Source organism: Lepidochelys kempii, chromosome 6, assembly GCF_965140265.1.
Source record: "Lepidochelys kempii isolate rLepKem1 chromosome 6, rLepKem1.hap2, whole genome shotgun sequence".
Lineage (NCBI taxonomy): Eukaryota > Metazoa > Chordata > Testudines > Cheloniidae > Lepidochelys > Lepidochelys kempii.
This window is the reverse complement of record NC_133261.1, coordinates 121,856,185-121,883,202: the sequence shown is the minus strand read 5'-3', so window position 1 is coordinate 121,883,202 and position 27,018 is coordinate 121,856,185. Positions and strand designations below refer to the sequence as shown.

Below are 27,018 nucleotides of genomic sequence, written 5' to 3'. Positions count from 1 at the left end.
TCCAGCTTGCCCACTTTATCCCTTGAAATCTGTGCTAAAACAGTCAAACTACTGGGTATGGTGAGACTGAACAATGGCCAGTGCCATTTTGACTGCTTTCCGAGTTGTGTTGTGTCTGATTTGGCCCATGTTTAAGTAGGTAATCAGGCAACTTTCAAGAGAATTCATTGACCATTACATGTGCCTGAAATGTAGTAATGACACCAACAAAATAAACAACTTTTGGCACTAGGAAGTTTGCTTTATTTCCATTGTTTACTCATCAGGATGTGAAACTGCTAAATGAACTAAGTACAGACAATCTTTTGGGATTGAACAATTTTGTAGTGGCAAAACTGCATGGAATAGGCATAAATAGCTCCCAGAGACCAACAAACAAGCCCTAATCTTTTTGCAGATGGAGTATTGATTTTACAAATTCTAATGTGACCCCAATGGCAACAAGAGGGAGAACTTTGTACGTTTAGTAACATTTATTTCTGCATTCGGTATCAAGTACATAAGTGCAAATATTCAGAGTCCATAAGTAAGTCCATTAGGAACTACAGAGAATGTAATACAAAGTGTAATAAATTTAACAAGCTGGAACTCTCCAGTTACCATACATGTAAATCAGCCCATCAATCCCTTACAACAAAAGTACTGGGTTTTTGTTTTGTTTTTTAGTTATACAAAACTGATTACTATAAGTACTGATTACTGTTTATTCCATTTGTGCTGGAAAACACTAAAACATTAGCCCACAATTCTATATAGTTAATAAAGATGAACCCAACCAGCGACCCAGTGACATAGAAGCAATTTTAACTATTGCATCAGTGCACTAAGCAGGAAAGCCCTAGCCACATGTAACATTAAAGTTATAGAAGCAATGCCAATAGAAGAAAAAACACTTAAAAAATCAATATTATTTAGGCTCTCACCATCATGCACTTTATAAGCAACACAAAAACCACATCTAGTACACTTTTCTCTTTACTATACTTTAGTGCTTGACACAAGTGATTGCAAATATTCTAAGAGTACACAAGCAGCAAGGAAAAAGAGCTGCTTTTGTGTTTTAAGAACATGGTGTTGAGAAAAAAAAAAGGAACAATAAATTTGCAATAAAGTGTAAAAGCAGAGCTGTTTGCACTCCAGATTCCCCCATTATTCACTACTGTTGTTGATGGATTCTTGAGGTCTGCTTTACTCTGCCTTTCTCTTAGCGCCTGGGATTTTCGCCTGAATCCTAGGTGTAAAAAATAGGATTACACTGTGAGATGGCAATTAATCAAAATCATTTCATAGCATTGTGACTTTTCTTAGCTAAAAGGTCACCTTTGCTTAAGCCTTCATTCTCGGTGCCTTGGTAAAGATGTGTGTGTAACAACTAGAAACAAAGAGGGCTAGATTGTGGGTTAAACTACACACCTGCACAGGAAAGAAATGGGAAAGGGGTAAGAAAGCCTGCCCACATGGATGAGCTGGACCTTGTACCCAGGAGCACAGGAGTGAGCAGTCAGGGTCTAACAGTTCATATATACCCGGGATATACTCAGTGAACTTGCCGTTCCTTTGATTTCCCACCATATGTTATCATCTGTAACAAACTAGCGATACGGTTAAAATACAAAATTTGGATCCTGATTTTTAACATCCCCAGAAGATAGTGGTGCTCAGAGCCAGGGGTTCAGTTTGTTTGGTCAATCTTTATAATACAGCAGATCTCGAGTGCTCAGGAGTGTAGATCAGAGCGGCTCTATACAACCCCAACGAAATGTGGTCAGAGGCTGGGAGAGAGAGGTGGCTGTTGGACAGATCTGCAACCCGGAGCTCTCCAGCTATTTAGGTCACAGCAAACACTAACTGTTACTATAAGTAAAGGGCTACAATTTGTTTCTCTATGTGAGGTGAGTCCTAAGCCCGGTGCCCAAATGAAATGTTGGGGTGACATCCCCCACTGTGCACCAGCACCAGGTCCATGCACCCGTGAAGTCCCACTTAAGCCCCATTTGGAGAACTTAAAATGGGGCCAAACCCTTGGCCATCTTTCTGCACTTGATGAATTTTAATTCTTCAGCACATGAAGCATAAGAGTGAGTGCACATATTGGCTTCACACTTGAACATACAGAAGGCAAATTTTCTTGAACAAGAAGATTGTTCATGACAACAGCATTGCTCATCTGCAGAAGCACCTCAACCATCCATGTCAATATCAGATTAGTTTATTATGAGCCGTTATATTCACAAAGAGTGGATGAAATAAGCCCAGAGTATCAAGGGCCAAGTTGCCTCCAGCCCTTTTGGGGCTGGGCAGTGAGGAAAGGGAGCAAAGAGCATCTTCTCCCTTATCCAGCCTGTGTAAGGAACTCAGGGGAGTGCCAGGGCTGCTCCCTTCATAGCTACCCAAACGGGAAGGAGAGTGGAAAGGAGGATGCAGGGATGTGATTCCTCCCCTGATATCCACTGGTCTGCAGCATAGGACTAGGCCGCAGGTGGCAGTATGTTGCTCTCCAGAAAGGGGTGTGTGGCTTCGGGCACATTCCCTCTATGCACTGAGGAGGTCTGGTGGGCATTCTCTCAGTGGCAGAATTCCTGCTTTTGCTCCCCTTGGGGCCATAACCTTCCATGCCATCCCCAATGTATGGATGTGCCCTAAGGACACAAGTGAACCTAAGGTATGCTTCTTGTAAAAATCTGCTGTTCAACTCACTTTGCCATGACAGTGTTTATGTGGGTCCTCACAAGTCCCAAGTATTGATCAATCTGTGCCTACAAAGAGCAAAAACAGACATCTGAAGATCAACAGGGTCTTGGAAAGCTAGAACCATTCACACATCCAATCTGAATGATAGTTATTGTACAGTCATTTGACTTACCTGATACTTGTCATATACAACAGGTAGAGTAAACATAGAGACCACAGCTAGGGGAAAAACAAACAGTGTTAAATTTCTGCAGTTGAGATTGTTATTCACAGAAAACAAGATGCATTATCTAGTTTCCTCTTGAAAGAGGAGGCAAAAAAGCACATGATGTCATTTTGTCCCAAGAGATGATTCAAGAAGCTGTATTAAAACTGAACCCTGCCTGAATCTTCCAAATGTGAAATTTATATCACTATGTATCCAGCAGCTGAGAAGCCACTAAGCACAGCAACTGGCTGATATATGTCAGGGGCCAACAGAATAAGAAATAAAGATGAATATGTATTAGTAAGTAGAACAAAGATAATTGTCTAACTGTGGAGAAAGCACATTTCAGAGGTGAGACAATGCGGGACTATGCTGGTTTTTCTAACAAAAAAATTGCCATGGTTAATACACGTTTAAAAACAGATCTTAAAATAAATGATGATCTTTACCCATGATCATAAGAGTCAGGCCATTGAAGAGAGCTCCAACGTAAGTCAGCAGCCACATTAGTACTGCAAACTAAATTAAAAACAAATCATTAGATCTCCTGACAATCACTGAAATTGTCAGCACAAGAATAAATGGCTTCATTTAACTAGCTAGCATATGGGCATATTATTATTCCGTTAGCTTCACTTAACTAGCTAGAATACCAGCATGCTTAGGAACTAGGGACATCTGCTGTAGGTGACTTTAATTTTTGATACACTTTCAAAACCAATGCAAAAAAAAAAAAACCCTGCAAATTTTTAGGAAGGGTGCAGACCAAGGTAAGCCATCCCACTGTTTTTTTTTTTTTTACATAACCCCATCCTTCCTTCCACTACCATCCCCCCTGCAGTTCCCCTCCTCATCCTCTTCATTGCGTTTTTGCCTGATCCTGCAATGAGCTCAGCATAGGCAGACCCCTGCACCTGTGTGGAGCCTCACTGAAGAGAGGGGTCTTCCTGCACAGGGTACATTGCACGATTGACGCTTTAGATTGTAAGCCTCGAGGCAGGAACTATGGGTAAAATTTTCAAAAGAGCTCAAGTCCAAATGGCTTGCTTCTTGACAGTCTCCTCTTTGTTCTGAGGGGCATGGGGGCACCTAACACGCTTTTGGGTACTCCTAAAACAACAGATAATAAATAACCATTATGGCTGAGCAGTAACAGGGACATTCTTCTGCAGCAGAAAATGACATAGCTGAGGGATGGGATGGGTTGGTGGGCAAGGAAGAGGTGGAGAATCACATCCCAGTGTCTCATAGGGTTCCAGCGAGTGTATGGGCAACCGCGCTGCTAGCCAAGTCCCGGGTACCTTGCAGGAGGAGTGTAGTATGGTGGAAAACAAAGCGCTCTGTGGGCCAGCTCCTTAGAGGGAGTAACTCAAAGAAGCTCCATTGACTTCAGCGGAGCTATGCCATTTTACATCAGCTGAGGATCTGGACCAAAATCTTTAATAATTCTTATGTCATGGATCACTCAATTCCAATGTGTAATGTTAAATCACTAATGTATATAAAGTTATTAGTTAAAAAAAAAAAAAGAGAGAGAGAGAGAACAAGAGCAGAACCTTTATACTGTCCAGTAACACACATCTAGGTTTTGTCAAGGCACTATCATTATGGAAACTAAGGAAAGCAGTGCTCTGCTCTGTAAAATCTCTCCTCTCCAATGGGATTCAAAATGGTTAAGCAAATCTTACTTTTAAGGAATCCACCAAGTCCTGGACAAGGAAGAGTCTCCTCAGCTCTCTGACTGTGCTGTTCACGTACAACTGGAGACAGTCTGTGTATTTCTGAATCTGGTCCTGTGAGAGAGACATTTCCATCTCCAGGTAGGCTCTGCCAGAAACACAGATCCAGTTACGAAACACAGGCAAGTTTGCAGTTTGTTTACTCTCGTGCTGTTCTCCCCCTGCTGTTCCCTACTACCCTGGAGCTCATTTTCTCTGCAGCTGTAGCAGCCACAGAACTCTCAATACCACCACTACCCCCCTGCATGGCTATTTCACCCTTGGACAACTATGGACCTCATTGCCTCATCCAATAGTAAAATCTATGAGAGGAGGCCAAGGGGAAGAAACTTGACACGGCTCCTCCTGTGGCTCTTCCCGCCATATTTTGCCATTGGGCACGCGAGTTATTCCCCCCACGGGATGGGCCATGGAGCCAGCCTCTCAGACACTGTAGATTCCAGGAGAATGGCAGAAGACCAGAGACCAGAGCCATCTGCTCACAGGTCTCCTGCCTCTGCATCAGTTCTGGAACACCAGTATCTCTTACTCCCCTCCTTGACAGCACAGCGCCAAATTCAAGGGCAGCTTGCCAGCATTACGATGGTCCATGTGGAAAAGGTACTCCAACACCAGGCCATATAAGCTTTCTCTCTGAAACTCAGTGGGGAGGCAGGGGAGAATGATTTGTGTCCCCTGGCCCACCCCATCCAATCACCCCTTTCCCATGCCCCATGGAGGGCTCTCTTTAGGATCCTTTGGAAACTGGGGATTCCTTGCCCGCATTTCCACATGAGAGAAAGAAAATCTATCTGTGGGGTTCCTATCTCAGGCTTCTGTCATCTCCTCCAGCTGACAATCTCTTGAGACTCATCTTGCTGGGGTGAAGCTACGACTTTCCCTCTGAAAACAGAAGTATTAACATTTAACACTTATCTTGTGTTATCTGTGTCCAAGTTGCTTTACGGAAAGCTCATTAATCTAGGCATTCCGTAAAAAACAAGTGTAGGACAGTATTCTTGCTGCTATGGGGGGAAAGTATATTATAGCTGGAACACCAGGGACAGCGATAACTTTTACTATAGTTGCTCCTTTTTTCTAGTAGCTTCTAACTTCCTAAATCTTTCAGCTTTCAGGCTAAAATTTTCAAGGTCTGAGGGGTGATTTTTTTTTTTTTAAAATTTGAGCAAATACAGTTCATGGACTTTTAAGACCCCCAAGCGGCCGAAAATAACATTTTCCCCCCATTATGGGAAAGAAACCCACCATGTCTATGGTCTGAAAGTGTTTACAGCAGATACAGAACTCTGTCACTAACAATGAATAATGCAGGATATACCCCCCTTTGGCAATGATTGCACTCACTTGAATGGATGGCCTTCATCAGTCTTCTGCACGGCCTGTAAAACTGACTTGTAGATTCTGAAGCTAATGGTGGCTGAGAGAGCAGCTAGTGCCAGGTAGGCAATAACACTGACCACACTGAACTGGGTCAGAGAGAAGAGCAGTAGCAGGATGCTTCCGAACACTATCCCAGTCTGCTTGATGTCACGCCAGTACAACAGGTCGATAGCTGGGAAGAGAAGATCTAAATCAGTCAAACTCCAGCACGGCAAGGATTTCAAAGCAAGCTACTGTTGCAGATTCAGGTGACCAAGCACTTTTGCAGAGAAACAAAGGTTACATCTACACTGCAAGCTAGGGTGTGATCCCCAGTTTGCATACACATATGTTAACTCGATGAAGCTACTTGAGTATAAATAGTGTAGCTGTGATAACATGGGCAGCGGCAGCATGGGTTAGCCGTGCCAAAGACAAACCCACCTGAACCCCTTCGGTAGATACTTAGCATTGCTAAGCCATGTGGCTGCTGCTTTTGCTACCACAGCTATGCGAGTATGTGTATGCAAGCTAGGAATCACTCCCTTACCTCGTAGTGTAGACTTAGCCAAAGGAACAAATGACTATATAGATACAGTGTGCGTGTGTGTAAGTAAAACTCTGTTGACATCAGTGGAGTTATTCCAGAAACACAAAATTGCAAACAAGATCAAAACCTGGCCTAATAACTCTATATTGCAGTGTCAGTATGGCTTAGTGGGCAGCATTTTTGCCCTTAAACCAGATCATCGTATCTGAGTCTCATACCAGCCTCATTACTTATTCCACCATGACTCTTCCATGCAGGGCTATGGGTTATTACTAGGGCTAGTCCAAAATTTCCCATCAAAACTTTTTTCGAAGGAAGACTGAGTTTTTGACTCAATGAAAATTTTTCTAAAAAGTGTCTTCTTTCCTTGAAAATTTTAGATTTTTCATTAGAAATCCCAAATATTTTTCAGTTTTTGGTACATCAACAACAACAAAAAAAATTTCCATTGAAAAGTTTAAATGAGAACTGTTCTTTTTCCCCATTTTCATTGATGCTTTCAGCAGAGAAAAAACAACAACCCTTATTTTCTGACCAGTTCTATTTGTTACATTTTTAGGGAACTAATGAGACATTTAAGGAAAGGTCCAATTTAGTCTGGTGACCGTTCAGCTGGAAGTTAAAAACCCCATGAGACTTCTTAAGAAACTTAGCCAACCTTCTCTAGCTATACAACTTATATGTTTTAATTTGAGCAGGGCAAACACTGCAAAACGTTTTCTGTAACTACATCTTCACCTTTTAAAGTTCACTTTTCCCGGCTTGGACCCATTTTGTGTCCATGTACCACGAACATTGTAGCAAAATGATTTTACCAACAGGAGTATTCACCAAAAAAATCAAAATTTAAGCAAACATTGTTGACTATTCCTGTAAAATTCATGATGCCAAATATTTATATCCGAAATCTGCTTCTAACAGTGGCCTTCATCCAATCAGGGAACAGAACCATGCCATGTGACATAATGTCCAATCAAAAACAGCTCTAATTACAAACATTGACTATTCATGATGAACTGCTTGAATATGGTACAGATCAAGTGTTATTTATACGTTAGCTGTGGAATAATTCTGAATAAAGAACAAATTCAGTAAAATTATGATCTGTTCAAAGAAAATTCACAAAGAGAAGAAAAAGGCGCAAAATTAATAGAATAAAATATTTGTTGCAGATTATTTGCCCAGCAATAATTATAATCTCCAAAGAGATGTGAGTCATTGCGGAATAAGCTATTACTCATTACCATTACAGTTCTCACTCTTACTCAGTATTGTAAAGTATATTGGGCTAGAGTACAAACTTTGCTATTTAAAGTCAAATTCTATTCACTTTCTATTCCATTCAAGTTCCATTCTATTCCATATACGGACCATAAATAAGAGAATCCTTTCATATTTCTAAATGCATGGATTCAGTCTGGATCCTTCAAACTTTTATGCACAGGACTAGCCCTGTTGAATTCAGTCGGACTACTCACATGTCAGACCGCATGCAGGATTGGGGCCTAAATATGATGGATTCATTTACACAGTGTGTCCAACTAAGAAGAGATGGATTCCCATGGTGCCAATATGTAGGATATCTGCAGAACTAATTAGATTCACTACTACAAGTGTTTTGCAGAGCATAAGCTGCGAGAGTCTGCATCTGCTTGACTCTAAATATGGATTTGGGAAGGGAGATATTATTTGAAGCCCCCTGTTCATTTTTATACCTAAAAAGTCCTAAAACTGCTGCTTGGGGATGTCATTAGGGGTTTAATGCAAACCCACCGTGCAATACCTTTGATTATATTCCCCTCTCATGTCGTATGTTAATTCATATTCTGCAGACCAGTGAAGTGAGTGCAAGTGTTAACTGCCTAGCTCATGGCATTGTGCATGTACATTCATCTGCAGAAGAAATGGTATGCCCACCCACCAAGAGAAAACACTGCCTGCTAAATAGGGAATGGACAGCTATATCAACGTCAATTGGGCAAAAACAAGTAGTCTGAATTGGTTTACACCAGCTAAGGATAAGTCCCAAAGTCAGCAACTAATTCTTTAATTAACCAATGCAATTTAGCACAAATTCCAGCTGTGGTCATGTGCCCAGTACTATCATAGGCTAGAAATGGATTATATTCTCACCTAGATACATAGGGCTTTCCAGGACTGCTACTCCTTTCAATGAGAAAAGGAGCTGAATGGCTAAAGCAATGAGAATATATTCCAACGTGTGCATCATCCTGACATAACCTGTTTTACAACTGAAATTTTTGCTAAGGCATATTAAAGAATTGGCTAATAAAAGAATTATCGGTAGTTACTAGTATTTGGCCTCGGCAACAGCAGGCCGCTCAGTCACAATCTAACCCTGAAAAGTTAAAAGTGGCTGGCATACAGAGGCAGAGGCTGAAAAGTTAAAGCTGCTCACAGATCAGTCACCTTCTCACTGCCTTTTCCTCCCTCAACAGATCATTCTGGATTTCTCTCTTTAAAGATAAACATTGTATTTTAGAGAAGAAAGAGGCAATTCTTAGTGAGGACACACTGCTGCAAACTCACCGCAGGATGGACATATGTCAAAGGATGTCTGCAGTGATGTAGACATGTCAGTCCTAGGATGTGAGGGAGACAAGGTGGCTGAGGTAATATCTTTTACTGGACCAACTTCTGTTGGTGGACTAGGCAAGCTTTTGAGCTCCGCACAGCTCTTCTTCAGATCAGGTCAAAGAGCTCTGTGTAGCTTGAAAGCTTGTCTCTTTCACCAACAGAAGTTGGTCCAAATTCTTCCCTGAAGGCACAGATGAATGATCTGGGATGGTCAGTATAGTAGAGATTCATAGGGGTTAGGAGAAGGAATCTTCCTCTCCAAACTATGGAGCAGCAGCAGCCTCCAAGTCTCCCTATAGCCCCGAGGCAATGACTCATGGACACGTGTAGTGGTGGATCTGCCGGTCCCGGTCTCACTGATGCCCCAAACGCCTTCTGCATGGCAGAAGGCTGGGAGGACCCACAGAACTGTGATGCATGGGTTCCCCAAATCTTATCCCTCCTATGTGCAGTGGAACAATGCTGGGTCAGTCTGCACGGCCTCCGAGCCTGTGGGATGCAAAAGGATTTGTCGTAAGGACCAGATCCTCAAAGGTACTTAGGCTCCTACCTTACACCAATTTCAATGGAAGTTAACAGCCTAAATACCTTTGAGGCTGTAAGTGAATAAACCAGGACAGAGGCTAAACTGACAGTCAGGACAGATGGTGTCACTCAGTCTCACGTCCCTGACACCCGGTCATGGAGTGAGCAAGTCCCTGACGGCTCCTTGGACAGGCACGGGGAAGAGAGAGTATGAGATGCTCTAATATAGGTACTTTTGGGGGCACAGGACACGAAGCGCTGAGCTCATCAACATGAGCCCTTCTCTTCCTCAAGCAACGCCATAACTCCAGGGTGCAGAGCTAAATGGAGACTGAGTATTTTTGGTTTCCCACTGTGGCAATCCAGCCCTTCCCCTGGGCAGGTTAGCCAGCTGGGAAGTCAGCATGCAGCTTTCACACTGGCAGGATTTGGCTGTTGTGAGCTGGATCAGGCCCATAGTAATGAATGATATTAAAATGAAGCTGCTTAAAAGACCAGGCTACAAAGTAGAGCTGCCTCTGTATGCCAGCCACTTAAACCGTCTTTTCCAATGTTTACATCTCACTTTTTCTTAAACAAGGGAAATCTCATTTCAAACAGGGCAGGTTTCCGTTTTGCCCAAGCCTGGCTCCCATCTGCAGAGATTCAGAGTTAGATTGTGACTGATACATGGGGAACTCAAGGAGGGATTGTGCTGCATGTTCCAGTGGCATCCAGATAGAATGCACCTACTGTGATGCTGACTGTTCCAGGACAAATGGATGTCCTAGTTTTCCCATGGGTATGCCCCCTATTCTTGGCATGATCTTGGAGCCACTACAGTGGCTGCAAAGGGGGAATCCTCAGAGGCGAGGGGGCATGCCTGCTTGGTTTATGGCTGCTTTGCATCACCAGAGCAGTGCAAAGCAGCCATAGCAGGACCAACAATCTGGCCCCAGATATTTAGTCTGTGCCTCTTCTACAAAGAGCAAAAGATCTCACGTATGTGGCAGCCAGTAACATGGAGGTTGGGACATGGGTGTTCCTCTAGACAACAAAACCGACCACAAGTGTCGAACACAAGAGAAGTCTGAGGCTGTGAAAATAACTGTAGCCAGAATCCTTGGACTTGGTTCACAGCGGCCCCTGCCCCTTGTTTAGCCATTTACCCCACCACAAAGGGGGTGTAAATCATTACTGCCTCAAATAGAAGCCTTTACACTCCCCTGGGTGTAAATGATACACAAGGGGCAGTGCAATGGCTAATCAACCCCTTGTCGCCAGATGAACAACAAACAATGGCTACATCCTCTCTTCAAATGCCCTTGTTATTCTTAAGTGTAGTCAAGGTGAAATTCAAAGGGGAAGGATACCAGCCCAGTGTGCACACACACTATTTTGCAGCTCCAAATGTAATATCAATTCAGTGCACAATATGTTGTACTCGGTCTGCTGGCCAAGTAGGTTTTCTATCATACGAACATAAGAACAGCCACACTGGGTCAGACCAAAGGTCCATCTAGCCCAGTATCCTGCCTTCCAACAGTGGCCAATGCCAGGTGCCCCAGAGGGAATGAACAGAACAGGTAATCATCAAGTGATCCATCCCCTGTTGCCCATTCCCAGCTTCTGGCAAACAGAGGCTTGGAACACCATCTTTGAAGTCTTAAGTTCAAATCTTACCTTGAGTCACCACTGAAATGGCATTTCACAGCCTCACCCTAGTCCCTTTTTGTCCACAATGTAGAACCCCCAGAAAAGCTGTCACAATTAGCAGCCTCTGTTCTAGAAAGCCTCAGTCAATACTAACACAACCAGTTTTCTGGGCCAGGATTCAGGCACATGCACAGCTGTGCAGACAAATTGGTGTAGGATTTACTGTACCAGCGCTATACCTGATCTAAGACTACGTCTACACTACAGCTTATGTTGACAGAACTTACATTGCTCATGGGTGTGAATAAACTCCTCCCCAAGCAATATAAGTTACACTGACCTAAGCACAGATGTGGACAGCTCTATGTCGGCGGGAGAGTTTCTCCCGCTGACATAGCTTCTGCCGCGTGTGGAGGTGATTTTATTATGCTGATGGAAGAGCGCTGACCTGTCGTCTTAAGAGTGTCTTCACCAGACCCGCTGCAGCGCTATATGTGTAGACATGCCCTAAGACAGCATTTAGGTTTCTGTCTTTCATGAGCACAAAATTCACTTATAAATTAGAGAGGGGTGATTCATAATACGAATTAACACCAACAAATGAATTAGATCCCCAGTCATATTTCTAGGGAGGAAGTGACCTGCAGAAAGAGAATGAATGACTTTACTCCAGTCCACATAACCCATCTTAAATAAATTGCCATGCTGTGAGCAATGGGTTTACTGCATGATTTTTATGACCATTCAATTACCCAGACCCAATTACAGTCGCAGGATTCTGAAAAGTCCATATTGAATACACATGAGGTGGTATGCTCCTGGCATGCTAGACTACTAGCAAATTTGCGGATGATACTAAACTGGGAGGAGTGGTAGATACGCTGGAGGGGAGGGATAGGATACAGAAGGACCTAGACAAATTGGAGGATTGGGCCAAAAGAAATCTGATGAGGTTCAATAAGGATAAGTGCAGGGTCCTGCCCTTAGGATGGAAGAATCCAATGCACCGCTACAGACTAGGGACCGAATGGCTAGGCAGCAGTTCTGCGGAAAAGGACCTAGGGGTGACAGTGGACGAGAAGCTGGATATGAGGCAGCAGTGTGCCCTTGTTGCCAAGAAGGCCAATGGCATTTTGGGATGTATAAGTAGGGGCATAGCGAGCAGATTGAGGGACGTGATCGTTCCCCTCTATTCGACATTGGTGAGGCCTCATCTGGAGTACTGTGTCCAGTTTTGGGCCCCACACTACAAGGAGGATGTGGATAAATTGGAGAGAGTCCAGCGAAGGGCAACAAAAATGATTAGGGGTCTAGAACACATGACTTATGAGGAGAGGCTGAGGGAGCTGGGATTGTTTAGCCTGCAGAAGAGAAGAATGAGGGGGGATTTGATAGCTGCTTTCAACTACCTGAAAGGGGGTTCCAAAGAGGATGGCTCTAGACTGTTCTCAATGGTAGCAGATGACAGAACGAGGAGTAATGGTCTCTAGTTGCAGTGGGGGAGGTTTAGATTGGATATTAGGAAAAACTTTTTCACTAAGAGGGTGGTGAAACACTGGAATGCGTTACCTAGGGAGGTGGTAGAATCTCCTTCCTTAGAGGTTTTTAAGGTCAGGCTTGACAAAGCCCTGGCTGGGATGATTTAACTGGGAATTGGTCCTGCTTCGAGCAGGGGGTTGGACTAGATGACCTTCAGGGGTCCCTTCCAACCCTGATATTCTATGATTCTATGATACTGACATGTGATTTGCATATAATTTGATAGCAGAGCCACATGCACAGCTCAACCTGATAGATCTTAAACAGACAAAGTGACAAGCTATAGAGCACCTCACCTTTGAGGATGATATTTTCAAAGGAGTGTAAGAGAATAGGCACCAAAATTGCATTCCATTTCAATGGGATTCGGAGCCCTAACTCCCTCGCGCTTCTTTGAAAACCCCAGCCTAACATTATAACCTCAGCTGTTAACATGCAAAAGCTGTTTAGCAGTAGCTCCTCATGATTGGTTTTTAATTTACTGTAACAAGGGTGACATTACTTTCACTCCATATCTTTGTATTAATTCCAGTAGAATCCACTGTAGGCCCTATTTACTTGTGGAGGTATAAAGTCCTCTATGATTTATCAAAACAACCTCAAGTTCAGCACCATTTCTCTCTCCTCATTAAAGGCCAGATGCTGCACCTCTGAATTTAAGAGGAGTTTTACCACTGACTTTAATGGGAGCAGGATCGGGCTCTCAGGCTATGACAAATCAGTGTTGTCACTTTCTTTGAAGAGTTTTCAATGGAGAAATGCATTTACTAGCGGTCTACTTTTAGAGTCTAGCTTGTTCATTATTCTGAGTTAGAAATGAACGCAGGAGAGCTCTGCAAAACATAGCTCAAACAACACAAACCTTAGGTTTGAAAGAAGAAACTTTCAAACTCTCAGCCATCATTTTAAATATAACTTCATCTCATTAAGCTAACCTGAATTCTCCATTCTCTGCCATGCAGTCACACTAGCAATCCAACTAGGTGAACTTAGTAGCAACAGTTCCAGATGGGTACAGGTAGGAATTAAATGTATTGCTTGCAGTGTAAGTTAGACCTAAGTTCTCAAAAATAAATAATGTCAGTAACCTGTGACTTTTATCCCATTGAGGAAATTTCTTGGGTACAGGGCCTGGAAACTTCTCCTGGCAGACATCATTGCTTCTTTTGGAAAATGTTTTTTGTTATTGGGCATCTAGCATCTCAAAAGTTGGAAAACACACCATATACAGCACTGATGCACTAGACAGCATATACTTAAACAGGGACCAAGGACAGGGACAAAGGGCCTGAGGGCGCTGCTGTGAGCTATATTACTATGCACATTCATCAAGGGTTGTGATGACCTCATGGTAACCATGAGAACAGAGCTTTAATGGTTTGTGTGGTCACCAAAACACGCATATTGCTATATCCCCAGTTTGCCTGTGTTATCTTTTATATTTGAAGGACATCCCAAAATTGTATCTGGAGGATACATGATTTTAGTCAAATTATGTCTAAAATGTCCCCATGCCTTCAAACTCATGCATGTTTCTTCTTTGTAAAATATTGTTTTAAGAGAAAAAGACAGGAGTGGGGAGACAGAAAATGAACATTTTTGACTGATAGGATTCCTGTGTATAAATACATTAGAGTCAATTCTGCACTGACGGGATGAGTTATTTTGGACCCACAAGGCATCTCCCTGCTCAAGTCTGAAAATCATACATATTTGTTTCCCCCAGTTCTTCCTCTACAATTCAAAATTGTCCGAGCAATTGTAACTCATGCGCTTTATGTTGCAGCGTTTGATTTTGTTCTTCCAGAGGGAGGAGACAAGAATCTTCTTCGTTGGATACTCAATGTCTGATGAGACCAGGGCAGGGTGTGGCAGTTACTGGATGTACTCTGCCGCTGTTAAGTTTTTGTTGTGGGCAGCCCACCTGGCAGGTCATACCCTAGCCAGCCTCTGAGAGCAGAGTGCAATCAGAGTGCAAGGGGAGGTAAGGTTATAACTACAGGAATTAAAGACAACCCTGTGGACTCAGTGGCTGATTGACACAGGACCAAGAAATGAGCCTGCTGTGGTCCCAATGCCTGTGGACATAGGTCAGTGCAATTCCAACTTTCCTTACTAGTGAAGCATCCACTAAGATACCAGTGGTGTTTTATGGCATTAAGCTGAGGTGCAGGAAGAAGGGGAGTGTATCATTATACAGAATATTGCACGAGCATTCCCACACCTGTCCCCGTTAAACATGTGGGAGGGCAGCATTTTCTCTGGAATTTTAATAAACCAGTAATCTTTGTAAAAATTCTGGGTTAGCCTGCAAGCATAAGGAATGGCCCACAATAGAGGAAGACCACGTACAAGCCTATGCACAGCTCAGCATAGAGATGGCATCACAAGACACTTTCCCTCACATGTGAACACCATAACCAGAGGACCTGTATGGTATGCATGTGGGGCAGCGGGGCTTATGGCTCACCATTCCCTGGGTAGCATTTTTGTGGATGAGAAATTAAGAAAAGAATTTTGATGCACGTATACAAACGCTAATTAATTGTCCAGTGGCAGTAGTGACACTGGAAAGCTAGGGAAACCGAATGTAACAATGAAGGTCTTGTTAATTAACAGCCTTTATTGGACTAATATTTGAGAACTGTGACTTATTACTAGGACAAAGCCTGAGCCACAGAGCAGCAGAGATCACTCACATGGTGGGAAATTTTAGCTCAGTGGGTTTCGCTGGGCTCATTATAGACCAAGGTCCAGGTGTGATCTGTCAAAGTTTTGCAGTCTTTGGATCCAGGGTTTTGGTTTGACTCCATCTCTACTTCTTACCAAATGAATTTTTAACCCCCTGAAAAATGGATGCCTTGGGACTATCATGATAAGCACATTAGAAACAGTCAGAAACAGACAAACCTAGATGTAACAATAGTATTTAAAATCCCTCCTATGCTCCAGTAAAACATACACTAATTTAAAACTTCAGAAAATTATTTCCATTGTTTAACTATATATATTTTACAGGGTCAGATTCTGACCTCAGAGAAATGGGATGATGGCGTGGCCCTAATGAAGTCACTAGGAGTTTTACCGTGGACTTCAATGGGGCCAGGATTTCAATCCTGGGGCACAGAGGGCACTGCTACAGATCCACTTACATGTTTGTGCATGTTGGCAAAGTAGTGGATTCTCCACATGATGAAGGGTGATTAAAATCTGGCCAATAGTATCCAGCTATTTATGTATCCAGCTATTTATGCATTGATTAGCAGAGGGTTCTCCCAGTATCAAAGCATATCCAAAGGCTACCTGCTCAGTGTTTTCTCTCATCACTTCGTTAAGACATCTTTCTATGCCAATATATCATTTCCCCACCTCTGCCCCCCCCCCCCCCCCCCGGCCACCAGTCATCTGTATTTAAATGTAATACAGAGGGATGCAACTTCTGAAGCTGAGACGTGCCAGCCATTCTCCGGAAGACTGCTACCATGAACTGCAGAGCCGACAGAGTGTCTTTGCTATTTTTATAAGGTTTTTTTCCCCCCATTCTTGTTGGGCCCCTCTGGATCCCATCCTTTTCTCTCGGGTTACAGCCCTTCATCCTTGAGTCCCATATCACAGAGACCACCCTTCTCCCTGAGGGCAGGATGCCCCTGAGAATCCACCTATGCCAGCTCTCAATAAGCCAGAGAGGTCACCCTTCTTGCTCTCCCAACCCTTGGGACAAGAGGCCAGGAGTGGGAGTTGACCCTGGGTTTGTAGCCTGGCAATAGTGTGCATTATCCCTATCCAAAAGGCCTCCCATCCCTTTCAGAGCAATGGCTTTCAGGGCCTGGGTTATTCTGCAATCTTAGTCACTTGGTGTTATGAGAAGACAGACAAAGACATTCCTAGACCTCAAGAATGACAAACAGGAGTTTCAAGGTGAGTTAGGGTTTCCGGCATTCTAGATAACTCAGCATGCACGACATACAGCATACTAACAGGAGACACAAGAGAACAGGCATACAATTAATGAATGCCAGATCTTGTAACCCCCTACTCCCCTGAGTATTCCTTAATCCCAAGAATGGTCCCTCTGATGTCAGTGGGATTATTCGGGAGAACTAGGATTGCTTATGTGATTAAATGTGACAGGATTGGCCCCATACATGGTAATACTAGGTGGCTGATAATAATTAAGGAACCAGTCTTGCCACTGCTCCTCATGTGACATTCTCGTTGACATCAGTGGGATTTCTTCACACAAGGAAGGCTGCAGGATTAGGAATGACAACCATTGGTTTTTTTTAAAAAAAAACACAACATCTGTAGACAAGAGGCCCACTCCATGTCTTATTTGCTAATAAAACAACAAGCCTGCCTGCCACTTGCAGATTTGTGTACAGGATTTTATTAATAGGAACCTGCCTAATCTGCAATGGAAATGAAGGAAAACAGGCAGAATTCCTGCCACACCTCGTGCAATCAATGTTAATTTTAAGTAGAGATGGGCATGAACCAGGACCACAGATCCAGCCCCCCTCCTCATCCCTATCAAACTTTCAGAAGCTTAGATATGGACCCTCTACCAGATCTCAAATGTCAGGGCTCAGGCCCATCTTTAATTGTAAGGAAAAATTAACATCAGATTGGTACAGCATCCCATGCAACTAAAAAGGGCCCAACTTTGCTCTCACTGAAGTCAGAGTTAACCCCACCCGCCGGACTTCAACTGACCAGCTCCCAATGACTTCAGCCCTTGCATGCACAGCTAGCTTAGGTCCCCAGCATAGCCAGAATTACTCCTCCGTAGACCATTTTCAAGGAGATGTATTTTGAAATGGTGTCAAGTATCAGGGGGCAGCTGTGTTAGTCTTATCCACAGAAACAACAAGTTTCAGAGTAACAGCCGTGTTAGTTTGTATTTGCAAAAAGAAAAGGAGTACTTGTGGCACCTTAGAGACTAACCAATTTATTTGAGCATGAGCTTTCGTGAGCTACAGCTCACTTCATCGGATGCATACCGTGGAAACTGCAGCAGACATTATATACACACAGAGATCATGAAACAATACCTCCTTCCACCCCACTGTCCTGCTGGTAATAGCTTATCTAAAGTGATCATCAAGTTGGGCCATTTCCAGCACAAATCCAGGTTTTCTCACCCTCCACCCCCTCCCCACCACACAAAAACTCACTCTCCTGCTATTACCAGCAGGAGAGTGAGTTTGGGGGGGGGGTGAGAAAACCTGGATTTGTGCTGGAAATGGCCCAACTTGATGATCACTTTAGATAAGCTATTACCAGCAGGACAGTGGGGTGGAAGGAGGTATTGTTTCATGATCTCTGTGTGTATATAATGTCTGCTGCAGTTTCCACGGTATGCATCCGATGAAGTGAGCTGTAGCTCACGAAAGCTCATGCTCAAATAAATTGGTTAGTCTCTAAGGTGCCACAAGTACTCCTTTTCTTTTTGAGAAACAACAAGGAATCCGGTGGCACCTTAAAGACTAACAGATTTATTTGAGCATAAGCATTTGTGGGTAAAAACCCCACCTCTTCAGAAAGCTTATGCTCAGATAAATCTGTTAGTCTTTAAGGTGCCACTGGACTCTTTGTTGTTTTTGTATTTTAAAAGGCATTCTCATTCTGACAATGAAGGAAGTTGAAATGTATTGTTTAAGTTGATTTATTTTCAGACAGGACATAAAATGAGCAGGAGCCAGCAAATGCCAGGCCATTAAAATCTCACTTTTTTTTTTTTTTTTAAATCTCAGTGGTTTAAATAAGCATGGTGGCCTTGTTAAAACTGGAAGCAATAAAACATCAAAGTTGTACACATCTTCCCGGGTCTGCCCTCTAACCGTGGGCTCTTAATCCTGCGGTCCCATTGGGATCGATGGGAATTTTGCTTGAGTAAGGACTGAAGGATTGAGCCTATAGCTTGGCATTTTGGGACTCAGAAAAAATAGAAGTTAGTGGTGAAGCCTCATTTTGAGTACAGGAGGTGCTGAAGGACATCTGGAGGGTTACGATTGTCCTTGTTTTTAGTGGCTTTCATCACAGCAGTCAACTTTCTTGGTTTTAGTTTCAATTTCTTAATCAAAGAATTTGATTATTCAAAAGGAAATGAGAAGATTCTAAAGGAAGTTTACCAAAAAAACAACAACCCTGTGCTCCCGGAGTACAGGTGTTCTATGATTGGTTTCACTCCAGAACATAAATAGGTCTCGGCTCTTTGGAGGTTGCCTCATGTCAACGAGAATCCACAAGCAACTCAGATACGCTACACTTCTGCTGTGGAGAGAGTTTCTGAAGATAGTTTGAAGCTGGGTCTCTTTGGTGAGACTTAAGCTGCAGGTATCCTCTTTCCTCTCCACTCAGGACCATTGCCTGTTCTTTATTCTATCTCCTGGATCTTAGCTCAGCAAGTTGATCTTACTCTCAGCTAAGAAAACCACCACTGCTGTGTATCTTGAAAAGGTTCTGCACACCCACAAAATGTGAAATAGTAATTAGACCTACTCTACACAGAAATATGTGCCTCCCCGGCTTTTCTAAAAGCCAGACTGAGATCCTGGGCCATGCTCAGAGATTGCATCTCCTGCACTCTGGTCCCTTGCCTGATGTTCTTCTGGTTGGCGAGGGCTCGGTTCTGATGAATGACATGTGAACGCCGCAAAAGATATAGAAGTTCAGTTAAGCATCAAAGGGACAAGTTCCAGCCTCAGATGTGCATATGCAGTTTATGCAGAAACCTGGGGGAGTTGCACATGCACACCAGTGGGCAGAATTTGGTCCTGAGAATTTAGCTGCTTATTATCCAAAAACTCACCTGAATCTTTGTCTTGAAATCAGTTTGCAAATCTCATGAGAAGAGAGTTTTGAACAAGAAAGATTAACAATAATTTATACCTGCCCAGTAGATTCGTGCTTTTCATCCATGGTGCTCAAAGTTACTTACAAACACTAACTAATTCCAGCAACACTCTGACAAGGTGGTTTCTATTGTTGCCATTTTAAAGCTGGGCAAACTGAGGGTCAGAGAATGCAAGTGATTCAGCCAAGATCCTCAATGGAACCAGAGGCAACTATGTGAATACAACCCAGGAACCCTGACTCCCAGTCCAGAGCTCTAACCACTAGACTCTACTGCCTCTGTTTCCAGCACTCCATTGTAATAGTCAGGGTCAGGTCAGAAATACCATCAGAAAAGCCTCTCTCATGGCATTGCATTGCTAATGCTTCTGGTTCTGACTAAAATCAAGAGCAGACAAAGGCAACATTTGAGAAAGGAAAGAAAGAAGGTTAGATGAGCTTTTCCAAACTTCATGGTCAGGGTTTGGTCTGGTCAAAGGTGTGAACTATGTAAACTAGTTTGCTCACGCCTCATTTGCGCACACAGAGCTCTCCCCTGAAAGGTTTGTGCAGGCTTGTCCCATTCTTCTCGATGAAACTAACAGCTTAGGGCTCAGTTGTACCAGACAGGCACAGCCCTGCCTTGCGAGAGGAGTGGAGAGGCACCACCTCAGGGAGAGACTGTGTGATCCCTCCTAAAACTCCTGGCGCACAGCACCCCCAAGGGAATGGGGAAACCCCACCCACCTACACCTGTGCACCCCCTTCCAGAGCTGCCAGGGGCATAGTGGGAGTGCACCTGCTGAACTATCACTTAGGATGGTGCAACGAGCTCCCTCCTCCCCACTTCGCTAGCTCTACTAGCTAGTGACGCACAGAGGTTGGTGTGGCCAGCAAGAAGGGGCTATCATGCCTGGGCCCTGCTGAGGCAAGGGGGCACAAAGTGGGGCAGTCGCTTTGTGTCCTCCCCCACACTGCAGACATGTGCAGGGGGGTCCAGGCACAGTCTGGCCTTTAACCTTGGAAGGTTTGGTCATGTGAACCTTTCCTGTTCCCAAATAAAGCTGCCCACCCCTAAGTGTGGGCTGCTAAACCTGACCAGCCTAGCAAGCCACAAAGTGCTGCTCCACCCCCTCCAGTACAGTGCTGCTGAAGAGTTGTCTGTGCAAGTCTAGCACGGGGCTACTTTGATAACGCAAGCCACGAGGAGGGCAGAGCGTGGCTGCTTATAGGAGCTTATGCCTAGTCACTAGAGCTGGTTGAGATTTTTTTCACTGAAAAGGGGTTTTTGATGATAAAAAATGACTTTTTGAGTGATATGTTCGAAATGTCTCAGTGTTTCGTTGAAATGAAAAGCTGGTTTTGATTAGAATCAAAGTGAAAGTGGTTTGGTTTTTCCCCTCTCTTTCCCCTCCCCCCTCTTCTCCAATGGGAGAAAAAAGGGAAGAGAAACAGAGGGGGAGAAAGAAAGACCCCAAATTTTCACTTTGCTTAAAAGCAAATGGAAAATTTGCACTTAATTTTGTTTCAATAAGAAAATTAAAAATTTCAGCACACATTTTTGAAAGAAAATGAACTTTTTCTTGAAAACATGCATGGAAGAGGTTTCAGATTTGTTGACTGGCCCCATTATTCAGAATGCCATACAAAGGCAGCTTACAGGAACACCACAGTGAAGAGGAGAGGAAAAGCTCCTAGGCTATCAGGACAGACAGGATGAGAGCTCCCAGGGTATTGCACCAGCCTTGGTCCAGGGATGGGGTTGTCAGTGTAACTCTTCAGTGTGCCAGTGAGATGGACTTCGGGAACGAGTGACGGGGCACATATCAAGTTGAAGGGGGAAACAAATTGAGGAGAGGTAATAATAGTGACCGTCGCAGGGCGACGACTCACCGGTGCGGTGCCTCCTGTCGGTCGTCCTGGGAATTAGCCCTTCTGGCCAGGAACGCCCTCTGCAGGCCAGTGTCTCACCTGCCGCTGGCCCCCGTGTCCTTCCCGGACCCCGGTGCCTTTCTAGATTAGGGTTCTGCCCCCTGGCAGTACCCCCTCAGTCTGGGGCTCCCCTGCTAGTGGAACCCCCAATCCCTATCCCTCCCTTGCCTCAGTGGCTACTGCCAGTCACTGTCTAGCCCCCACTCCTTGGGGCAGACTGCAGCCTATGAACTACTCATCATCGGCAAGGGGGGTTGGACCAGCTGCCTCTGCCTATCTCTGGGCTGCCCCTCTGCAGGCCCAGTACCTTTTTATAGGCCTTTAACTAGGCCTGAAGCCTGGGTTTTTACTAGGCTGGAGCTTCCCAGCTCCCTTTGCCCTTCCCCAGTACTGCTCTACCCTAACAAGGCCTGCAGCCTGGGGTTTTGCTAGGCTGGAGCTACCAGCTCCCTCTGCCCTTCCCCAGCACTGCTCCACCCTAGATACCCTCCTCAGCTTCCCAGCAGTCAAGTCCTTCCCTCTCTAGAGCCAGAGAGAGGAGGTCTTTCCTTCTGGCCCACTGCCCTCTTATAAGGGCTACAGCTGTGGCTGCTTTCCCAAACAGCCCATCTTTTCCCCTGCCACAGCCCTCTCCCAGGGCTGTTTTAAGCCCTTCAGGGCTGGAGCGGGGTAACCACCCCACTACAGTGACCATATTGCGGGCTTCCGTCCTCCCACGTCCTGGAACCCAATAGTAACAGTGACCATATTGCGGGCTTCCGCCCGCCCCCGTCCCGGAACCCAGTAGGTACAGTGACCATATTTTTCATAAAACCTGGATTATCAAATAGCTAAAACCCTTTTTCTGAATTTGTATCTGATCCCAATAGAAGTCTGTGGTGAACCTGGGTATAATTTTCAAATGGGACCCTAAAATAATACCCTCACAAAGTTTGCTCATATAACAACATTTATGCACACAAATCAGGTCACTGCATCTAATCACCCAATTTGCAGGTGAAATGTTACAGGCAGGGTTGAAAGTTTGGCCCTTGATCTGTTTGCATGTTAATGGAGTAACAGGGTTTGTTTATTTCAGTCTGCTTAAAATGCAATCTACTCAAACTTCATAAACAAACTTTATTTTGTGCTAACCTTCAAAATGCATCAGCCCAGGTTAGGGACTAAATACATCCTTAATACTGATTTTGGTAAGCTTAGCCTTATAATTTCTGCAAAAAAAGAACACCTGAAATTGGAAGACTGTTCTTCCCTTAGACTACAACTTGACCACATTTGTTCAGTCTTTACAGGACACCCTCTGAAAGAGAAAAAGGGGCTAGATTCTCAGTGGGTCAGAGTCATTGTAGCTCCATAGAACTCTTGGCATCTAAGCCAATACATATCAGCTGACAACCTGGCTCCAAGCATCTGTATCTATAAAGGTTCAGCACAAGACATACAACAGATCCTCAGGGACAGATCCTTAGCTGGTGTAAACTAGCCTAGCTCATTTGGAGCCACACCAGGTTGCACCAGATGAGGATCTAATCCATAACGTCTGTTGAAACGATCCACCTCTGAAAATGTGAAAAGCATCGACAGTAACAATAGGCCGAAACTACTATTTTATGACAAGGTGGCTGATTAGAATGGTTTCAAAGCTGCTAACAAGATTACACTTTAAATGCACACGTGAATATTATTACCATTGAACACTGCTATCAGTACTGAAAACAGAGAACATAGCCATGGAGAAATGCTTGGTCTAGCTTTTCAGAACCATTTTAAAGGCAGCTCCTACTTTAATTGAAAAAGTAAGATAATACTCAGAAAACAGGTGCCAGTACAAGCCCTGTTCATAACATTGTTCCAATGAAGCTAAGTAAGATGGACTTCAAAGACACCTGCATTCCTTAGTCACCCTTGGCCTTCAGGTGCTACAGAGATGAATGCTATAGTTAGTATTTAGTGGCATTTCTATAAAGACTCCACAGGTTCTTTACTTGCAATCTTTCACATTTGTTTTTTTAATTGAGACTTGTAGGTCAACAGACAAGCAGACAGAAACTTATCACTCATGGATATCTAAGAAGTGGATTGTGGAAGGGGAAATGAAAGCAGAGGTGACTGCCTGGCTAGAGTATTGCAAATAACTAGCTGTGCAATGCAAGGCGTTTGGGGGTCTTTTCTAATGTAACTGGTACATGCCGTAAGTATCGATTACAGGGTATCCTAGAGCAGTGGTTCTCAACCAGGAGTACGTGTACCCCTGGGGATATGCAGAGGTCTTTCAGGGGGCACATCAACTCATCTAGATATTTGCCTAGTTTTACAACAGGCTACATAAAAAGCATTAGCGAAATCAGGACAAACTAAAATTTCATACAAACAATGACTTCTTTATGAGGTCTATATACTCTACAATGAAAAGTAAGTACAATATTTATATTCCAATTGATTTATTTTATAACTACATGGTAAAAATGAGAAAGTAAGCAATTTTTCCGTAATAAGTGTGCTGTGGCATTTTCGGATTTGTATGTCTGATTTTGTAAGCAAGTAGTTTTTAAGTGAGGTGAAACCTGGGGGTACGCAAGACAAATCAGACTCCTGAAAGGGGTACAGTAGTCTGGAGAGGTTGAGAGCCACTGTCCTAGAGCATCATGCCACATCTTCATAGAAGGTCAGGATGCCTGGTCTAGCAGCCCATATATCTGAAGCGGTAGATGCTGCCATCTTATGTTCTTAAGCCACTCTCAGAAACACAGCTTCCAACAGTCACACGTCTGGAATTACTTCAGAGCACTGCACAACGTGACTGCCTGGTGTTGTGACATCATTTCTGAAGTACTACCTTCTGCAGTCAGCTCTTCTGACTGTTCGTGTCTGGAGGCCCGCAGTGGCTGGCATACACAGTGGTATATCTACCTCTGCACCATCATACATACTGGATAGCTCAACCCCAGTCTATTTCAGACACATCACCTTCTAACTGTGAAAGATGCAAACAAAACAACAGTCTGCTGTAATTCACCTTACTCTCAATGATAATATTTTAAATGGGACATATGTCTAGCAGGGGAGAATGACTTTGGTTCTCCCTTAGGATTGTAACATCATCTGTGATTGATACAATCATGTCATACTTCCAGTATAGAGGGATAAAATTACACTGCAATATATTTGAATATTACATACCAACATTGAATGTATTTCCATTACCACAAAAAATATTTACAAAAAGCATGTTAAGATGAGCAAAACGAAAGCAACAACTACTTTATCTGCTGCTTTTCAGAATAAACACCGCCTAGCTTTTCACTACCCTACCCCAAAATAGTATTGATATATTACATTGCCTAGTCCTTAATTTTAGTTAATTACACACCTGGTTTTCTAGTAAATTAAAAGTTGTGCTAACTACCACTCAAGTTTTCCATAACTTCAATCAAAATTCATTGTATTATTTTATCTTTGTCTGTATGTACATAGACAGCCCTATGAAAGGAAAAAAGTTACCTGACATGAAGCAATAATTAATGAAGATGGAAAATTTGAACAACTTTATTTTTCAGAAAATAGATATTTGGGGGTGAGGTCTGCGTGGGGGGGTGTCAACACAGTCTATTGTTGACCATATAAACCCCCCAATGTTTGTTCTTCTTGTGTCTATTTTTGAGGGGGTTACAGTTCTGCAGCCATGTGAATTTGGGTTTGATCAGTAGAATGTTACAGACATAGGCAATATCCTATGGCTATTTTAGTATCTTCCCTCTTTTCATCACAAAAGTCCCCACTTCCTATTCCCCAGGCATAAAAAGCTACATCAAGGGAAAGGAAAAGATAAGTAAAGGATAGTAATCATTTATTCCAACTAGGTTCTTTCTCACCAACATGGGTCATATTGTGTCATTCAATTTTAAGTCAAACTGTCTACTGATTTCAAAGGGCAGACTGCAAAAAGACAGATGGCACAAGAATACTATTAATTATTTGTTAAGCAAAGATAGCATACCCTGTGCCCCTCTATTTTGTAATTTATGTATATATTTTTTTGTTTTTTGTAAAGATGGACAAAAAAATCCAATCTGGCTTTAAGTCAAGATGAGCTTGACAACTTGACTCAGCAATTTTCTCTTTTCCACAAGAATAGGTAGCATTTTAATATCTAGCCTTGTTTTAAAGTAACTCATGGAATTTAGTATACAGAATTCATGTTGTTATAATAAATCTTGGTGGTGAAAAATGGTTCTTTATTAACACAATGGAAGCTGTGATCTGCCGGGGGCTTGTATTAGCAGGTGCCTCTGTTTACTTTGTAGCTGCCTGACTTTAGGATAAATCCCTCAGAATGTGGTGATGATTATGTGCAGAACCAAGGTTTAAAATATATCAGAAACAGCAATTGGATGGATCCAATTAACCGCCCTGCTCCCCAAACACATTCAGAAGGCTTTCCAGATCACATTACAATTACCAGGGTTTATATTCTTTTGAGGAGGAGAAATTACATCTGAAAAGAAGCACGGGCTCTTTAAGCAGATGCTGCTACAGTGTAATTCACAATATGTTCAAAGTAAAAAAAAAATGAACCTTGCTGTCATAAAGATTATTACAGAATTAATAAAACAAAGCCTGCCACACACATACATAAGATGACAAGACTGATCCATCTTTCCATCTATTTTTCTGTAATCTGCTCCCCAAGCAGTGTCACATAGACAGTCTTTTAACAAAACAAAGGATAGATGCTCGCTATTAAGTGTGAAGCTGAATAAAAATGGCTGAAAAGCTGTCAGGCGAGCTGGAAGGTAGCCAGCCACACCCAATGCTAACATGGACCATCTCAAAAATAAATTTGTTATAACAGAACATAGCCTCTATTGTTCTTGTCAGTTACACAACAGATGACCAAAAGAGCGCAATATTTTACAGCAGGTGGTTTAGGGGTGTGCTAGAAAAAATAATCATGGAATAAATTTAAAGGCTACCATACAGCAAACTGACAAATGTGTGGCAATGCAACAGTATTCTGAGTATTATTACAGTTATTGCTGGGGCTACATTTTCTTTGTGTTGACAGTGGACACAGATCTCAAAATGGGTGTGTCCCATCCAAAAGGATGCACTGAAACTCCAAAACAGGACTGTCAGTAAACCTCAGGAGCCTAAACAGACACAAATTCATAATTACTGCCCTCTTCTAAAAGCCCACGACATACAAAAGCATGCTGGGCACAGTCTGGCAATGATCCTCAAAGATGAGGAAAGAAGCTACATGATCAGGGAAGAGTGGCATTGATAGGAGCTGCAGCGTGAGAGGAAAACGTCCTGCGTTATATGTTTTTAAGATGTAAAAGCTGGGGACTGGAGAAATAAAAGAAACTCAAAGCGTATAATTAGAGTTGTTTTTTAAAATTACTTCA

General features: G+C 43.2%; 1 protein-coding gene across 3 annotated transcripts in view; it reads right to left on the bottom strand.

Annotated features, from left to right (window-relative positions):
• Positions 1-220: 220 nt before the first annotated feature.
• RTN1 (reticulon 1) overlaps positions 221-27,018 on the bottom strand; it is a 202,176-nt gene continuing 175,378 nt past the window's right edge. For all 3 annotated transcript variants that reach the window (XM_073349958.1, XM_073349959.1, XM_073349960.1), the window contains 6 exons: positions 5,983-6,190; positions 4,588-4,726; positions 3,349-3,418; positions 2,864-2,910; positions 2,698-2,756; positions 221-1,231 (listed from right to left, as the gene is read on the bottom strand). In XM_073349958.1, the coding sequence (XP_073206059.1) occupies positions 1,189-1,231; positions 2,698-2,756; positions 2,864-2,910; positions 3,349-3,418; positions 4,588-4,726; positions 5,983-6,190 (566 nt within the window). In that variant the 3' untranslated portion in view covers positions 221-1,188. The remainder of the gene's footprint in view (positions 1,232-2,697; positions 2,757-2,863; positions 2,911-3,348; positions 3,419-4,587; positions 4,727-5,982; positions 6,191-27,018) is intronic.